The sequence below is a fragment of the Tasmannia lanceolata genome, unplaced genomic scaffold (assembly GCF_043159265.1).
Source record: "Tasmannia lanceolata isolate RefF3 unplaced genomic scaffold, GAP_Taslan_0.1 ptg000015l, whole genome shotgun sequence".
Taxonomy (NCBI): Eukaryota; Viridiplantae; Streptophyta; class Magnoliopsida; order Canellales; family Winteraceae; genus Tasmannia; species Tasmannia lanceolata.
Window position 1 is genome coordinate 51,164,510 of NW_027518692.1, and position 18,069 is coordinate 51,182,578.

General features: G+C 39.2%; 1 protein-coding gene across 2 annotated transcripts; it reads right to left on the reverse strand.

Moving 5' to 3' along the window:
• Positions 1-3,304: 3,304 nt before the first annotated feature.
• LOC143892270 (uncharacterized) lies at positions 3,305-11,382 on the reverse strand. Of its 2 annotated transcripts, XM_077396761.1 has the most exons (5): positions 11,189-11,379; positions 5,037-5,203; positions 4,898-4,963; positions 4,367-4,633; positions 3,305-4,270 (listed from the first exon to the last, which is right to left on the reverse strand). In XM_077396761.1, the coding sequence occupies exons 1-5, from the start codon at positions 11,196-11,198 to the stop codon at positions 3,503-3,505; spliced, it is 1,278 nt and encodes a 425-aa protein (XP_077252876.1). In that variant the 5' UTR covers positions 11,199-11,379; the 3' UTR covers positions 3,305-3,502. The 2 variants fall into 2 exon arrangements, with proteins under 2 accessions (XP_077252876.1, XP_077252877.1); XM_077396762.1 differs by lacking the exon at positions 4,898-4,963 and having other exon boundaries at positions 11,189-11,382.
• Between the last annotated feature and the right edge of the window lie 6,687 nt (positions 11,383-18,069).

Sequence of the window (18,069 nt, forward strand, 5' to 3'; positions counted from 1 at the left end):
TTATTCTATGGAAGAGGAAAGTCAAGAGCTACATAGGTTCGGATCCTTAGCTCTTAATACTGATCCTTAGCTCTTAATACTGAATAGAGCCTCATAAGGAAGTAGCTCAAAACAAATGTTCTCAAATATGGAGTACAAGAACTGATTTTGGGAATAAGAAGGTCTTGAATTAGGAATAAGGAAAGATGAAACAGTGTCTCTGTTCTAGCTACTCACTTGTGGGAAACGTGAGTAAAGAAACTTGATAAACCTTCTTCAATTGCAACTATTCAAAAGAAACTCAGAAAATATACCACAAGCAAGAAAGCCGAAATGAACAGAAACAAATACTACAATTGATTATCTTGTTGTAAATTTGTAATAACATTATTCCAAATGACTTATGATGTATTAGATCTTTCCTTAAACAAGAATAACTCCAGGATCAGATCCTACGAAATTGCTTATGATTAAGAACTACCTTTAACAGAGAAAATACAGGTCCATTATGCATAGAAGAAACAAATCTTTATTTCAAGAACAACAAAGTAATAAGAACATAACAGTGGAAATAACATGACTGGCATGTCAAATGTAGAAAGAACAGATTGACCACAATATAAGAAGGAATTCGTTTCAGCTAATCAAACTACTGAGAAAAAAAGAGGGAAGAACCTTATTATTCCAAGGGGCTTCCCTTTACCCTCACAATCAAACTCTTCTTCTAAAATTCTCTCATGATACAATCCCTTTCTTTCTCCCTCTATCGTTTTCTCCCTCTTCAAAACTGCCAAATGCCACCCTTGCTCTCTACATACATGCCAATGTGGTACTCTTTGAGCTCCTTTGGTAGCAACTTTCCAGCTGATTTGGCAGAAAATAGAGGTGATGGTGTGGCACAAAAACCACACCATATACCAGCTGGCTATGTATCCAAGAGGTAGTCCACTTGTTGCCCACATGGAAGCCACTTACCTCTCCCTCGCTCAACCTTCCATCCTCATTCGATCGACCCCTTTTACACTTTGTTTCCCATCTTCCTATCATCACATATTCTCCTCCTACAAGAATGCAAACACAAAAAATTACAGATAGCCTAGACTAAACTGAAGCTCTCTTTCCAAGACCGCCCCTATGTCTATATCAAACTCTCACCCCTTTATAAAGAGCTTGCTCTCAAGCTCGCTTCTTTCTTCAGGCGGAATCGACACAGGTTCTAGGGCTTTAGGGATGTCATCTCTTTTGTCGGCCCAGGAGGCAAAGGAAGCCAATGCCAAGGTCGAATACAAAGCTTTCCAATGCAAGCCCCATACCATGAGGCCCGTCTAATAAATCATGTCGACCGTGTCTTGGCAATGGCGCCCACCTCCAGTTCAATATTGATGGTACTCTGCCCTGTTCCTTGTACTCTAGCTCAATAAAGTTCTCTTACATGCATCTCTTCACACAAATCACTGATCTCAACCTCAATAAACTATCATAATAAAAAAGAAGGCTCACTTCTGCCAATTTTGAATCACCCTCAAAATGGGCCTATGTTATCTTAGAATCTAAATCATCCTCCACTACCTCATCTGGCCTAGTATGGTCGGTCTCCTCATCGTTGAATATAGAATTCTTTAGTGTATCAGTGAGATCTGGCCGATAAACCTCTCAAATCTCACTCTATGTGCTCGAATCCTCATCCTCAATACAAGATTCTACCATTGGCTCCTCCTTGTGCTTTCAAGTGGTTATTACCTCAATAAACTCCTCAATCCGCACTGTCGCCTCCTCAACAATGGCAGGAAACTCAATCACCACATATGCCTTAGTTTCTCCCACTTCCTTGCTACTAGGCTCATCCTTAGCTACCTCGTCCTCATGTGGAGGAAAGGAAGATGGACAGGCTGCGGTCTGTTGCCACTTTAACTGAGCAACGAGAGAATGAGGATCACACATCTCTCATGTCCATCTCAACTATATGTCCTCGTACCTCACATCTCTTCCCAGCCTCCTGGCTTCATTGTCGATACTCAGTTGGTGCATATAAGCGCAAGAAATGATCACGTACTTCCTCCCATCGACTGGAAGAGGCTCTCCCAAGGCACAACGCTCCCTCTCCATGCTAAGCCAAATGGACTTGGCACCTAATTCCAAAGTCTCTCTGGAACCCTGCAATGTCAAGTAATGACTTCCGTAAAATCGGTAATATGCATCGAGGCTGTCGACCCAAGCCAGAAACTCGAGCCTACCATCATTACAGCAGGTATTACCATAGAAATGAGATACATATGGTGACTCCATTAGTGGTGCTAATCAAGAACGTATATCGGTGCTCGTGACACTTTCTTAATTGAACTATGACACCATGGACAAGATTTGTGGTCACTGGCTTGAGACAAATTCAGTGTTGCTGGTCGTAGGCAATGCCTCAGTTCAGATCAGTTTCAACATTAGCACTCCCAATCGATCTATGGTAAGCCCTAGGGCCTTTTGGATACGCGGATTTTACAATCCTTGATTTCTTCAAAACTGTAGATGGGAGAAGAAAGAGACCAGCCATCGTTTTCTGATTTTTTGCCCTTCTTTCCGACGGCAAGAGAGCAGCAGATCGTCCCATGTTTCCGGGTTTTAGAAATCTCAGGATTGGGGAGAGATTTCTAAAACCTGATTTTCTTACTTAAAATCCAAGAAATGCTGTCATGACAGCATACAGCAGCTTGATCATAAACCCTCTTTTCCACTGTTTTCAAACTAAAGCTTGGATTCTAAAATCCACGTATCCAAACGAACGGCCCCCAATCTCTTGGGTAATTCTCTGGAGTATATAGAGCATAGATACTCTGCTTTTCTCGTGTGAGAGTTGAGAGCTCTGCAAAGCTTTCCAAGAACAGAGAACAACAGAGAGTAGTAAGCAAGGAGGAGGGAAGATGATCAAGAACAGTTTCAGGATTTGCTAAAAATGAGAAATTTTGGTCTGGAGCACTTTTTCTTCCTTGGGATTCCTTCTCTGGTTTGTAGTGTGTAGGAAAAAAACAACGAGACTGGGAAACAGAACCTGAACCTGAATGTTCAAGTGTGTCTAAACAGGAAGAGGTTCTTGAATTAAAGACCTCTTAGGCAGTGGTACAATCCTTCAAAAAACTCTAATTCTCAGAAAGTTAATAACAGCAGGAGTGACAAACGTCCTGATCCACACAATCTGAGGTGGGAAGGGCCTTTTGTTATCTATAAAATGCTAAAAGGTGGTGCCTATCACCTCCATGGCCAGTTAACGGTAGGTTCCTAAAATCTTATTATCCAACACTGGGAATCAATAGATGAAAAAAAAAACACAGGTCGATAATATAAACATATCCATAGCAAAATTGCTTATAAGTTATAACAAAGCCATAAACATATCCATAGCAAAATGGCTTATAACTAAGCCAGGGAGGACGATAAAACCATTCACCCCAAAACAAAAAAGTAAAATTCAAGAAACGGCCTTATGACCATACTACAGAACAAGGTTCACAGGCCGGAATAAAAGTTAACAAGTTCACATATTTTCTGTCTCTTCCATCATTTCCTCATCAATATCATAAACAAGTTTCTTTTTCTCCTCCCACTCTTCCTGGATTTGCTTCAAATCTCTCGTAACCTTCATCTCCTTTGCTTTCCATTTTTTATCATCCTCCTGACGAATCATCAAAGCAACTCCCTCTTTCCGAACTTCCGCTGTTAAATCGCCCATCACTTTCATGTTACTGGCTTTTAAGGCCTTGACCTCTTTCTGTTTATCGTCTGCCTCTTTCATTTGTTTCTGCAGTTCTTCAATCTTCACTTGTAAAACTCGTTTCTCTTTTTCAGCTAAATCCACAGCCTCATCACATTTACAGTCTACATTTGTGAATTTCTCAAGTCGATCGATCTTTTTAGCTAATATCTGCTTTATGGATTCAGTCTGTGAGTTGAAACATTTGGCTACTTTCAGATCATCTTGACAAGTTTGGAAGTCAAAAACAAGGCGCTCGACGTTATCCCGAAATTCGAGTAGACTAGAACTTCGACCAGGAGTTTTATCTTTGTCAGCCACCAATAAAGTACCAATAGCAGCTTTTAGATCTTGTTGATATTCTTCATTAAGAAGGGATTCTAAATCCATTGATGAAACTTTTTTCACCACCTCTATTGCCTTTTTGACCTCATTTGGTTCGGGCTCTAATGAACCTGATAACGGAGATGTGGCAAAAGGGGAGCCGAGACCTTCAATCAACTGGCGCAGACTTGTGATTAAGCCTATTGTTTCAGCAGTGGTAGGAGTTTCCTGAGAGATTTTCAATGTCAACATCTCGAACCAAATTGTGAATAAACTATGGTTCAAAATACGAATAACTTGTGGTTTTCAGTTTAAAATATTGACCTTGAAAGGAGGGGTCATTGGAGGAGATAGAGAAGAACCCATGGAATGGTCCTGATTTTCCTCTCCAGGTTCGTCCAGAGGCATTGCTATAGTCATAATCCATTTCCCTTTGTCAGTTGGAGATTTTCCTATCGGATCAGTCTGATCCGTTAGAGGCTTGGTGGGTGTTGGCAGAGAAGGTTGAGTCGAGCCCTCAATGGCTTCCGCAACCATTGCCTGTTTTGATTTTTTGGCAGTAGGACACTCTTCGAGGTCGATCACTTGTTTCTGCATAATACAATAAAATTGGTAAGGGAAATGATATCAGCACAACCATGTTTTGATATTTGCACAAACTCATCTTGTCTTTTATTATTTAAAGAGCTGTCAAAAGTTATTATGGTTCCCAAAAAGTTCTCACAGGCCAATTAATAAAGAAAAGACAGGCTGGGCTTGTGCAATTATCAAAACATGGTTGTGCTTATATCATTTCCCAATTGGTAAAACTAGACCAAAATAGTATTTCCTTCTAGACCAAATGCTGTAAGTTACCAGTTTCTTATCAGGAATGGCATGTTTTGATTTTTTAGCATTAGAGCACACTTCGATCAATGGTTTCTGCATAATACAATAAAATTGGTAAAGCGAGACCAAAATAGTATTTCTTTAAAGAGCAAATGCAGTAAGTTACCTGTTTCTTAGCACGAACGGAACGTGTCTTCTTTCTGCCTGGTGGTCTTCCTCTTTTCCTCTCACCGAATAAGTCCTCTTTTTCTTCTTTTTCTTCCAAAGAAGAAATGTCTTCCTCGGGTACGGGATTAGTCCCCTTTTCAGCGATCTTCAATCTTGGAGGCTTTTCTGCAAAGATAACATACAAACTGAGTAAGTATTCATGGCAAAACTCATAAATATCAAAAGAAATATCTCCCACTACTTTGGTCTCATAGTCTCCATTTACAATGGACCCTGCAGTGGCATATTTGCCAGTAAAAGTAACTTCGTTCAATCTTGTCAGATATGAAGGATGAATTCACATTCGGATTTTGGGAATTTACAACAGAATAAATTAGGTAAAATTTATTCAGAAATCCATCCTTTTGATGCCATATAGAACTTTTCGAAAGGCTTGATTCATAATCGGATTTTGGGAATTTACCTGTGGCCGCCTTTGATTTCTCCCTGAGTCCTTCGATATGTGAAGTCAGTCAGGAACATTAGAGATGGAAGAACTGGCCTGAACTTCAACTTCATTTCATTTAGATCTTCTAAACCAATTAATAATGTTTGATAGTAGCGTAGAGTGCACTTCCTCAATATATTTTCCCCACCGGACATCAAAGGACTCAACCATATCTGGATCAGTCTCGAAGAGTTCAAAGTACATGACTTCTTTCATAGTCGGAAATATCCTTGAAAATTCTCCGTAGGAGAGGACCTCTATTTGCAGAATACATAGTCGGAAAAGGGAGTGCTTGGATGAGACCAAGTTGACACGCTAGCAAATGTGAGAAATAAGTTTCTACACCACAGCTATTATCCCAAGAAGACTCTAGCACCGAATTGAAGTTCGGGTCTCTGGGAATCAAGTAGGACAACCCGACTTCGGTGAGTAGAGTATGATCTACATCTGTTAATGAGACACAAAGTGTTTGATGGAACCATGAAGGACTGAATTGAGAAGAGAATACTGGAGTGGAGTGAAGTTGAGTATGGAGGAACAATCGCAAAAGAGCGAGAGCATGTTTTGAAATAAGGATGGTTTCCTTCTGGTTTATAGTTGATATAAGCAAATTTGAACCCAAGAATTGGAAGATTATCTTCAAGAAGAAAATTCGAACTAATTTCACGAAAATACAGATGAAGCTAGAATTGGATAATCCAAAGCCGACCATCAAACAACTTAGCTTGAGAAGTGATAAATCGTGACAACCATGATAAAGAGCCGAGAGGACAAGAGGTCCTAGTGCAAGTTATTGGCCTTTAGTTAAGGCCAAATCTAATTTTAGGTTGGCTTTTATGATCCTGCAAGATTTAGTGCAGAGAAGGTATTTACATAGCCGAGTAAAAAAATAGGATACGTACTCCTGATCAGTCACTTGTCCCGGGGATGTTGATGCGGACGGAAATCACCAAGAATAGTTCGGTTCGTTGGTGTGGGACAACTTTCTTATTTTTTATTTTTATATTTTCGTCATTTTATTGGTGGTATTTTTTTTAGGGCATCAAATCTTGTTCTTTTGGCCTAATGTTGGTGTTTTTAGAAAGGTTTTTCGATTACCTATCTCAAGAGCCCACTCGATTTGGACTTGATTTGGCTAAGTTATAGGCAGTTTTAGGATATGGTAAGTGTCTACGGAATTACTATTTTAGGTAAGTATTAGTAAAGTTTTAGGTTTTATTTATGTTATTTTAGATGGACGGCTACAATTCGTTGCTTAAGCCTTAAGTTAGATTTTAGGGTTTCTTGTATTATAAATAGATGTTATGAAAGTAATGTAAAAAAACTTTGATTATTGAATGAAATTGGACTTTAGGCTTTTGAGTTCTTTTGAGAACTTTTGGTTGCTTGGATTGGCACCTGCTGAAGTATTTTCTAGGCTCGCTCTGAGAAACTCGACTTCGACGGGATCGAAGTAAATTACATCCCCTTCGATGGTGATTGAAGTATTATATTCCCTACGACGGTGTTCGAATGGCCCATTTTTTTCATTTATTTTATCAATCTTGCATCCGTTGTTGCACCACGAAGAGCGTCCAGATTCTTAGATTGCATCAGTTGGTATCAAAGCTGACTCCTTCCTTGGATTGAAGAAAAAGATTGGTAGCGAAGTTTGTGTGGATTCGTGATGGCTACAAATTATCTTCAATCACTTCACAGAAGAGTTACCGAGTGCCAAGATTGAGAGGTAACACCACAATTAAAATCGTTTTATTATTACCTAGAGGAAGAAATCATAAATTGGGACTCTCCACCGATCTATGATGAATATTCGGAAGATGGGTATTTAATTTTTCCAAAGAGTTTAGATGAATCGTTAATTCTTGATGGTGACAAAGTGATCAATGGTCAATGTTCGAAGGGCCCTTTTTTTCATTTATTTTATCAATCTTGCATCCGCTACTGCATCACGAAGAGCGTCCAGATTCTTGGACTGCATCAGATGTCAAAGAAAGCTTAAAATTCCTCACAACGAGGACAAAGACCAACAAGAGTCCAAGACCAATAACATCAGGATGCCTTGGTCACATAGCCCCAACTTTAAAGTAGAAACAATTGGTCAAACGAAACCAAAAAGCCAAAGCCACAGAAATCAATGGTACATTAAGAGGGGTTGGAATTTTTTAGAACTAAATGGCTTTCGTAAATACGGATTTCTTTCCAAGACTCGGCCATGGACTCACTGACTCGATTTACCCAATTTCTGAATTGGATATCGAAAATAGGTGAGGATCGGATAGATTTTGTCATGGCCCAATGGGTAATATCAACCTCAAACTGCTTTATGAGAAGTTTTTCTTTGTGGTGCTTCAAAAAAAATTCAGCAACTTCCCAAGAAGTTTAGTTTTACACCAAGGACTAAACTAAGAGAAGAATCAGAGACGGTGGAAAGTACCTTGGTGTAAACAATCGCTGGGTTATTTTCTAGAAATTTCTTCATATGGTCAAGAATGTCGATGGGTTGGTCGCAAAAACATCACCGGAGTTTTCAGGGTTAGAATTCAATGCAATTAAAGAAGAAGGATGAATAGAGCAGATCGATGAGTATGATCGGAACTCTAAAACACGATGAAACATTACTAGAATTGAGCTTGGATTCCGAGTTCTCTTGTCGAGACCAAAGTGGTAAAGCTCAGGGTTGCAGAACACTTTGGAGAAGAAAAGTAAAAGGAAGACAAAGAGTAGAAAACGCCCAAAGGAGGAATAGGAAAGGATGCTCTGGAAGCCATACAATTAAAGAAGCTATAATGAGCATTGGCTGCCATTATCGTGCCTTACAAGCGTATCCTGAAATTATGTGCTTAACCTGGTGAAGACATGTGTCAAGGAAGGTGTCGCAAAAGGCAGGAAAACACGAAATTCATTTTTTCGCATTTTTGCATCCAGATTTCAAAAGTTGTAAAAACCGATGCAGTCACAAGGATGAAAATATGTTCGGCATTTACCACATTTTATAAATACATTCCATCAATTTCCTGACGTCAATTGAAGGAATTAGGAATGTGGGGCAATGTTTACACTCGTTTTTGCAAAATGAGTTTAGTCTTATTTGACCAAATCAGTGTTTCAAAACGCGGATGAGGGAAAAAATGAGTTTGGTCTTACTTGACCGAATCAGTGTTTCAAAATACGGATGAGGGTCAAAACGTGGCCGAAGAAAATCCTAGTCGACTCGGAACGACGCGGTCAAGAACTCGATTGACACGGCTGGGTACTCGGTTGGCGCGCTCATAATTCGGGAGAGTCAAAGGTGTTTTTATTGATTTTGTAGAACAAAACGCGGAATGCAGACAAGGTAAACGGGAGTCGACTCAAGGGAGTCCACAATGACAGGGGGAGCTTTGAAACTATTGGCTGAACCATGTTATGAGCACCAGTTAACATAATTCAAACTGAAATCATTGGGCGGTTATATACCAACGGGACTGCCATGGGTAAATGTGGTGAGTGGTTTCCAAGAAGAAGGCTATATAAGGAGGCAACTACATCCGGAGAAGCGGTCCTCGACCATCACAACAATGTCTTCGATTATTTTATCACAGTTCTTAGTTATCTTAGTCCGTAATTTTACCCTCGAATATAGATATTGAAAGTGCAAATTGAAACATCTCTCACAATGACCAGTGGACCATTCCTTTTTAGTTTGTTATTGTCTATATGTGTGTTGGTTGATGTTCATTGTTGTTCTCATCATCCAGATAACTTTCTTGCATCTGTCGTTCTTTGCATTAACTTTCTTGCATCTGTCGCTCTGCGCATTTTGGTAACTTCAAAGTCCTTTTTCTCTTTTAAAAGGCATCAACAGCCTAAGGAAGAAGTACGCTCCCCTATTCTTCTCAATCGCCAGAAACCCCCAATGGACGAGTTGAATAACCCCCTCACATTTAATTTTGGGAGTCAACAGACACAAAGCACATTCCAACCAAGAAATGGTCCTAAGCCTCACAACCACTGCCCTCTTTGTGATTTTTTAAAGACCTGTAACTTTAGTAATGACAATGTTGGGGTAATATTTCAAAAATCTACTTTTAGAATTGAATCTAAGTGTTGCCAAGCCCATTTCTTAACAGTTGGGGCTTAGAATATCCCAAGTGCCATATTGTTGCCATATCACACTTTGCATATAAACCATGAAATATAGAGAATGAATCGAAGCTACAAAAATAACAAGTACATCAATAAGAAAAAAAAGAAATATAAAATGGTGCAAAATTTCTTTTGATCTTACTATTACTGATCTGCCTGTGTGAATCAAGAATAAGTGAAAATGAGAAATTTTACCCAGTTTTTGAATAAAATCCAGGCTTCACGTCCAAACTAGAATAGACATTACTAATGTTAAGATTTTTTCGGATCACATCAGAAATAGGCCAAGCCCACCCAGTTGCTGCTCCGAGTAAAGAGTCTGACTATTATTTTGTTAAAACCTAGCAAAGTCTATGATCAACTCATTCAAATGTCTACTTTTTTAATTCAGTCAATTGTCTATAAAATCAGTGAGCTTTCTCAACTCAGAGAAATCCAATTCAGAAATAAAAAGACTGATCTCTGACCCATGTTCTTTGCACAAATTCAGAAGTTCTTGATAAATGTATTTAACTTATAAAAATAAAAATTTAAACCACCAAGAAAAAGCAAAGATGAGAAAGCTAATCAATCCACATACCATAATCAGTTTCCCAAACATCTCCGCTGAAACATTTACAGCGAAAACAAAAAATTAAGCTACTTTTAGAAAAAAAAATTACAAGATGTTGTAATAAATACTAGGCGATCCAGGGCAGCCCACTACAGCCCAATCAATTTCCAAAAAAGCAGATAAAGAAACATTATGTCTGTGTATTATGTTTCCATTTTGTAAAACCTAAAATCTATAAACCCTAATCAAACATTCACCTTAACCAAAGAACCCTAGACCCCTTTGTTTTGAATGGTGTACTATAAACCCATTTTCTGATCCATAAACAAAATTCAGAATCCATCATCCATATGTTGTGTATAACTTAAATTATATCTATGTATCATGTTCCCATTTTGTAAAACCTAAAATCTATAAACCCTAATCTAACATTCATCTTAACTAAATAGCCCTAGCCCCATTTTTTTTAATGAATACAGAAACCATCATGCATCTGTTGTATATAACTTAAAATATGTCTATGTATCATGTTTCCATTTTGTAAAACCTAAAATCTATAAACCCTAATCAAACACTCATCCTAACCAAAGAGCCCTAACTCCCCCCTCCCCTCCCACCACCCCCCTCTCTTTTTTTTGAATGAATGCAGAAACCGTTTTCATTTTGTAAAACCTAAAATATATAAACCCTAATCTAACATTCATCCTAACCAAAGAACCCTAACCCCATTTTTTTTTTTGGAATGAATGCAGAAACCATCATGCATCTGTTGTATGGAACTTAAAACATGTCTATATATCATGTTTCCATTTTGTAAAACCTAAAATCTATAAACCCTAATCTAACGTTCATCCTAAACAAAAAAAACCCTAACCCCCCTTTTTGAATGGCGTAATCTAACCCCATTTTCTGATCCATAAACCCTAAACATTCAAGAAAATACAACAGCCAAATTTAACCACAAAAATGAAGAGAAGAGATTAACCTGACGCCATTGGCCTTTTTCGTGCTTCCAATGCGAAACCCTAAAAAAATGGGGAAAAGAAGAGATTTCTTAAGTCAGTAAATGTGAGAAGCTGATAAAGTTTTAGGGCTAATTCTAAGTTTGAAATTAGCTGAGGGCTGCTTGTAAAGGGTGATGATAAATTCGCTTCCCCTTTAGGATAATTCACGTCCCTTTAACATGATTTGACGTCAGAAAACGTTGGAGTCTGCCACAAGGCCCACAACCACAATTCAAGTTACATGGGGTGTGAATTATCCTATAGAGGATGCGAATTTATTAGTTCTCCTCGTAAAACGAGATTTCTGTCTATGATGTGACATTGTTGCAGACGAGGAAGTGAGCTCGTATCCCCGCGAAAATGCAGAAAAAAGCTGTGGACTTTCGTCTTTACGTTACAAAACGAAGTCCCGTTTTGAAAGTGTGTTCCGGTTTACTTTTAATTTTATACAAGGGGATCGTACAATTCAAAAGACTATTTTATCCTTTATATCCTTTTGCCGATTTTTTCATCTCAACTGCAACTATATTATATTCGATGCACAGCCAACTGCCCATTCAACATGAAAGAAGAGAAGAAAAAGACAAAAAAAAAGAAGAGAAGCAATAAAAAGAGGAGCAAGAAATAGGATGAAAAAGAAAGGGAAGAAGAGAAAAAAAAATAAGAGAGGAAGAGGAAGAAGAATACACAAAAAATGGGTTCAAATTGGCAAACAACCAATCACATACACAAAAAATAAGATCATATTGATAAAAATGGGACCACGTAAATTAGTAAAAAAGTGATATATGCACATCTCCTAGCTCGACCACGCTTAGAAGTAGACCTGGCAAAAGCAACCCGTGCCCGCGGGTCGACCCGACCCACCCGCAAATTTGCGGGCACGGGTCTGACTTTTAGTGACCCGTCAAATTTAACCCGCGGGTTGACCCAACCCTCAAAAACACAGGCCGGGTCGGGTCAACCCGCGGGCACCCGCATTTTTACAGTAATTTTTAAGAATTTATTGGAGAATGTTATCAGCACTTGGGAAATCATCCTATGGAAATGATTTTTGGAGCATAACCTATTTAGGCTATGGCCCATCTAATGGACGGTTTGGATCATCCGATGGTGTGGGCCATACCATACTTTTAATAAAGTGAGAGTGCCCTCAGTAGTGTTGATAACATTTCGTTTTTTTTTTATAGGTGGTAATACTCTGTGCAGAGATGCGCACATCGAAGGTTTCTAGCCAAAGCAAAAAGTAAAAACAAATAATCATTCGGGAAAAAAAAAAAAAGGTAAAATAACTGAGTTATAAAGTTTTAAATAAAAAATTACGTATAAATGGTTATGAAGTTATAAAATTACAAGAAAAATACTAACAACATGCATAGAGTTATGACAATTACTGGAAAAACTTCTGCGTCAAATCTAGACTTTGCAAACGGGTGGGTCGGGCCGGGTCAACCCGCGGGTGATGCGGGTGCGGGCCCACGGGTCGGGTGAGAAAATGACCCGCATTTTGGCGGGTCAAAATTTACGTGACCCGCGCGGCCCTCGGGTGGGCCGGGTCAACCCGCGGGTCACCCGCAAATATGCCGCAAAGGGATTGTAATAATTATTTTGATTTGACAGCCTCTATTTTTCCCGTAATTGTCATAACCTATGATATGTGATTTGGTATTTTTTTCGTAATTTTAAATTTTTATAGTAATTTTTCATTCAAAACTTTATAATTTAGCTAATTTACTTTTTGTGGTGTAATGATTACTTTTTTACATTTTCTAGGAACATTTTAGCAACATGCGCGCATTTTGCATACACATAGGCCACTTGCCGAGAAATTGCCAAAGGAGAAGCTTGATAGCAAATTCTAATAAAATAAAAACCACATTTAAATGTTATCAACACTACTGGGCACTCTCACTTTATGTATGGCCCACACCATAGGATGATCCAAACCGTCCATTAGTTGGGCCATAGCCTAAATAGGTTATGCTCCAAAAATCATTTCCATAGGATGATCCTATCCCTCCAATCTGAATGTTAGAGGGTTGATCCTAACCCTCTATAGATCGGAGGGTTAGAATCAACCGATGGAAATAATTTTGGGGCATAACCTATTTAGGGTATGGCCCATCTAATGGACGGTTTGGAACTTTGGATAATCCTACGGTGCAGGACATACCGTACTTTTTATAAAGTGAGGAGTTACTCATAAAAAACAAACAGCAGTGATGATAACATTCTCAAAAAGATTAAAAAATACTGTAAAAATGCGGGTGCCCGCGGGTTGACCAGACCCGACCCGTGTTTTTGCGGGTTGGGTCACCCGCGGGTTGGTTTTTGACGGGTCACGGAAACTTAGACCCGTGCCCGCAAATTTGCGGGTGGGCCGGGTCGACCCGCGGGCACGGGTCACTTTTGCCAGGTCTAGTCAAATCATGAGAATTACAATCCCATATTATATTTGCGGGTGACCCACGGGTCACCAAAATTCTGACCCGCAAAAATGCGGGTCATCTCTTGACCCAACCCGTGTGACCCGCACCCGCACCCGCGGGTTGACCCGGCCCGACCCACCCGTTTGCCAGGTCTACTTAGAACTTAGAAGTTATTTTGAGCAAGAAGAGAGAAGAGAGAGATATAGAGTTGGTTCGGAGAACCGACCTCCAAAATTCAAGAATTTGGAAAACATATGCTTTCTTCATTAGCACTCGTAGTTACTATAACATAAGAGTCTACATAACTAACCACATCTGCAAAAGACTCAATCATACTACCACAGCAGACTCCATTTTCTACTCACCTCAACACTTCAACTAGGACCTATCCATCTAATTGACTCCCCACAACGGCTAATCCATGTTGATTTTACTTAGGGATGCAACTCGGGTCGGGTTGAGGCCAACCCGACCCAACCCGAAAAGCTCAACCTCCAACCCTAACCCAACCCAACTTGACTCTTAATTAACCCGGCATGGCTAGTTTGGGATATTTACTTTTTAGAGTTTGTCTTTAAGGCTTTTTGGAAAATGGAAATGTAAGTAAATAAGTAATAATTAATAGTCTAAACTGGAAAGTGGAAAGTGCAAAGTCGGAAAGAATAAAAGAAAACGTGAAGTGAAAGGCTGTAGATATTTGCCGGGTTACGGGTCGGGTCGGGTTGCCAAATCCCAACCCGACCCAAAAATGTTCAACCCAACCCGCCCAAAAATCAGGTTCAACCCGACTCAAGTTGCATCATCCCTAATTTTATTAGCCATGTAACATAAAGGAATATGTTTATGTCAATCCCTCTGCCTTAAAGATTGACGTTGTCCATAAGGTCTATAAGTCGTCCCTCTAAGTAGGGGTGGCCAACCGGTTCGGTTCTCGGTCCTTGGTTATTTTTTTTTTCGGTTCTCGGTTCCCGGTTCCATGAACCGTAAGAACTGAACCGGACCGAACATAATCGGTTCGGTCCAGTATAGTTTCCGGTTCTAATGGCTAATTACTAATTACTAATTATAATTTATAAAAACTTTTAATTAAAGTTATAATATAAGTTACTTTCTTATTATAAGAATAGTATTAACTATTACTTATTAATATTATAAGTAATTTATATTAATAAGTATATGTATAATAGAAATATAAAAAATATTATATATATATATATTCAAAAGTTCGGTTCTTCGGTTCCAGAATCGAACCAAGAACATTAGACCCGGAACCGAATAAGTTCGGTTCTTCATCAGTGGAACCGAACCGGACCCAAAGTATTTTTAAACAGTTCGGTTTAGTTCTTCGGGTCTGGTTCGGTTCTGGCCACCCCTACCTCTAAGTCGTCAATTAGTGTGAAGGTGGGGAAGATTGAATTACCACATAAGGTTCTAGTTTTTTTAAGCAAGAAACATGAAACACAAGGCGTATTTTACATCCAGAGGGTAGATCCAAGTGATATGCCACCTGTCCTATCTTCTTAATTATTTGATATGGACCGAAAGTTTTTGGGGACAACTTTTGAACTCTTCGAGATCCCACAAAAAATTGACGGTAGGGCTGCAGGCGTAGAAACACCTAGTCCCCGACCGAATACTCACTTTCAATGTGTTGGTGATCAGCATATCTCTTCCTTCGCTCTTGATCATGTGAAAGATTTTCCTTAAGAATTTGCAGCATCTGATCCCTTGATTGTAATGAACTCTTTACTTCCTATACTTTGGTAGCGCCTGGCATGTAGGAGAGTAAAAAAGGAGGTGGAGGCCCATAGACAACTATAAAAGGGGACAGTAGGGTGGTAAGAGGAACTCGTCTTGAGTTGAGTTCCTTGTAGCTGCCACAGTCGAGCTCACTTGGCTGTCTTTTGTCCTCCGAGATCATGGCATCGTCCAATCCCAGCCATCCATTATATTTTGTGACAACATAACTGGACTTTATATGACTATCAATCTCGTCTTCCATACCCATACCAAGCATATTATTGAAATCAACTACCACTTTGTTCATGAGAAGGTGGCCCTTGGTTCTTTAATTACGAGATTTGTTCCTTCTCACCTACCATTGGCAGCCATCTTAACTAAACCGATGCCTCCTTGTGTATCAAACTTGGCTTGTGATTGGGACCCCAATGAAGTTTGAAGGGGAGGGAGTATAGAAAACCTCAGTCAAATCACAAAAACGGGCGGCTCAGATCAACCAAAGCATGGTTCATCCCATAGTCAAGGAGTTGACAGATGTATAGGATCCGATGGAGAATCCACCCTGGGATCCATTTGATCCAATCCACAATTGGATGGCTCACACGATGCAAAGAACACGTTCTATCCTAAATAGCAAGCCCCATCAACTCCTTTTGACTTTTAAATGCGGATTTTCATAGAATCCGAGAATCCTCAGTTACCATCACTTTCCTAGTTTGCCATATCATCACCTCCATTATCTCCTTAAATTACTCGTTTTGACTTTTGAATTTAAATGAGTTCTTCCTGAGGCCCTACTTGTTTTGGCGGGTTGAAAATCACTAGATATGCTTTCAGATCTCGTTGCATGCTTTCAGATCTCGGTTTGCCGAGCATCATCCTACTCAAAGAAACAAAAAAATTCAATCTTCGATGTAAGTTTGCCGAACACGATTCTACTGCCAATTGGATTAAAAACAAATTGTATTCGGATCTTGAATCAAGAATGAGAATCAATAGAATGGTTGCCTTATTATTGGATTCAAAATTAAGCGTAAATTTAATTCCAATAATCAGTTTTGGACTCACAATCGATTCTCAAAATCCAAAACAAGTAGGGCCTAAAAAGGACAACTTAATATTCTTGTAATACTTTTGGAAATATTTTATAAAAATAAAAACTTTTATGAAATTCCATAATTTCCAATGACTAATCGAACAAACTAATATAGATGATAATGATTTAATTTTAAAGATGGCAATACCAGCTTCTCTATAGAAAATATAACAGAAGGATATGGGTAAACTTACCTCGCTACGGATGATTGCTACTGATGGTACCAAGTTTGGGCGAGGATCCAAGGTGGAGAAGGAGAGTACATGCGAAATTCTCGTTCATAAAAGCTCAACCCAAATTCCTAAAAATTGAACCGAGTTGCACCCTATGGGATCCGGCACGTACCCTGCTTCTCCACCATGGCATTCTCGCCCCGAATCTTCAAAATTTCTGACCGTTAACTCGACGTTGCCACCCTTGGGTCATGACCACATTGTGGAAGGGCTGGACCCCATTGTAGCTAATGAGGTTGAAGAAGAGAGGAATGGTTGATGGAGAATACTCAAGAAATGTGTGTATTTATACATACATGGCATTGCGTGAAGAAAAAAGAATAATTTTCTTTTTAATATTGGCAGATAGAAAAGTGGGTGTGCAACATGTATTGCATTTTTGTTGTATGTGTGTTCACACCGAAATGTAGCTTTGGTTGTGAGATTGTTGCAGTTTGGCTGCCAAAAAATGGGATTCTCGTGCTTTGGACAATTGGAGGGTAACAAAGATGGTTTACCACACACCTACCTCAAGAGGTCCACTTCACCAATGCCAATGGCAGACCGCCCACCTGCTAGTGGCTATTAATTAGAGATATAGACAGGTTCAGACGGAAGGTTAAAGGTCGAACCCATGGCTCGATCAGGTGGGGCCAAGGTCTGGAAGTGGTCATCCACGAGGGTTCTCAATTTGGGCAAGCCATGGTGAGAAAAAAATTGCAAATTGTTGATCTTAAGCATCCAATTAGCAGTCGCTGACAGGATGATTAGAGTATCATCTAATCGGGTTTGATGTTTGCATCAGGTTTGATCCACTATGGGCCCCACCTTAGTGAACGGTTCAGATCACTTAGGGTGTGTCATGTACTTTGGAGATTGCTTGATTTCAAACAAAATCTTACACAAAGATAGGCCCTGTTTGGATCACAGGAATTTTTTTGGAAAAGTTAGGAAACATTTTTTTTTCCCAAAATTTCATGCTTTTTCCATTGTATGATTAATTGCATGTGAAAAAAAAACTCCTATAGTGACCTTTAATTTAGGGAAATGATATCAGCACAACCATGTTTTAATAATTGCACAGACCCAACTTGTCTTTTCTCTTTTAATTGGCTTGTGGGAGCTTTTTTGGAACTGTAATAACCTTTTGACAGCTCTTTAAATACTAAAAGACAAACTGCATTAGTGAAAATATGAAAACATGGCTGTGCTAATATCATTTCCCCTAATTTATTAGGATATTCCTAAAACTTATTATTCCACTCTAAATTATAGGAACAAAAAAAATTCATCAGGCTCCATTTCTAGAAATCCAAACAGGGCAGGGAAAGAATGCATGACTTCTTTTTTTCCTATTACAAGGTGATTTGAGCTTGATCTACTGA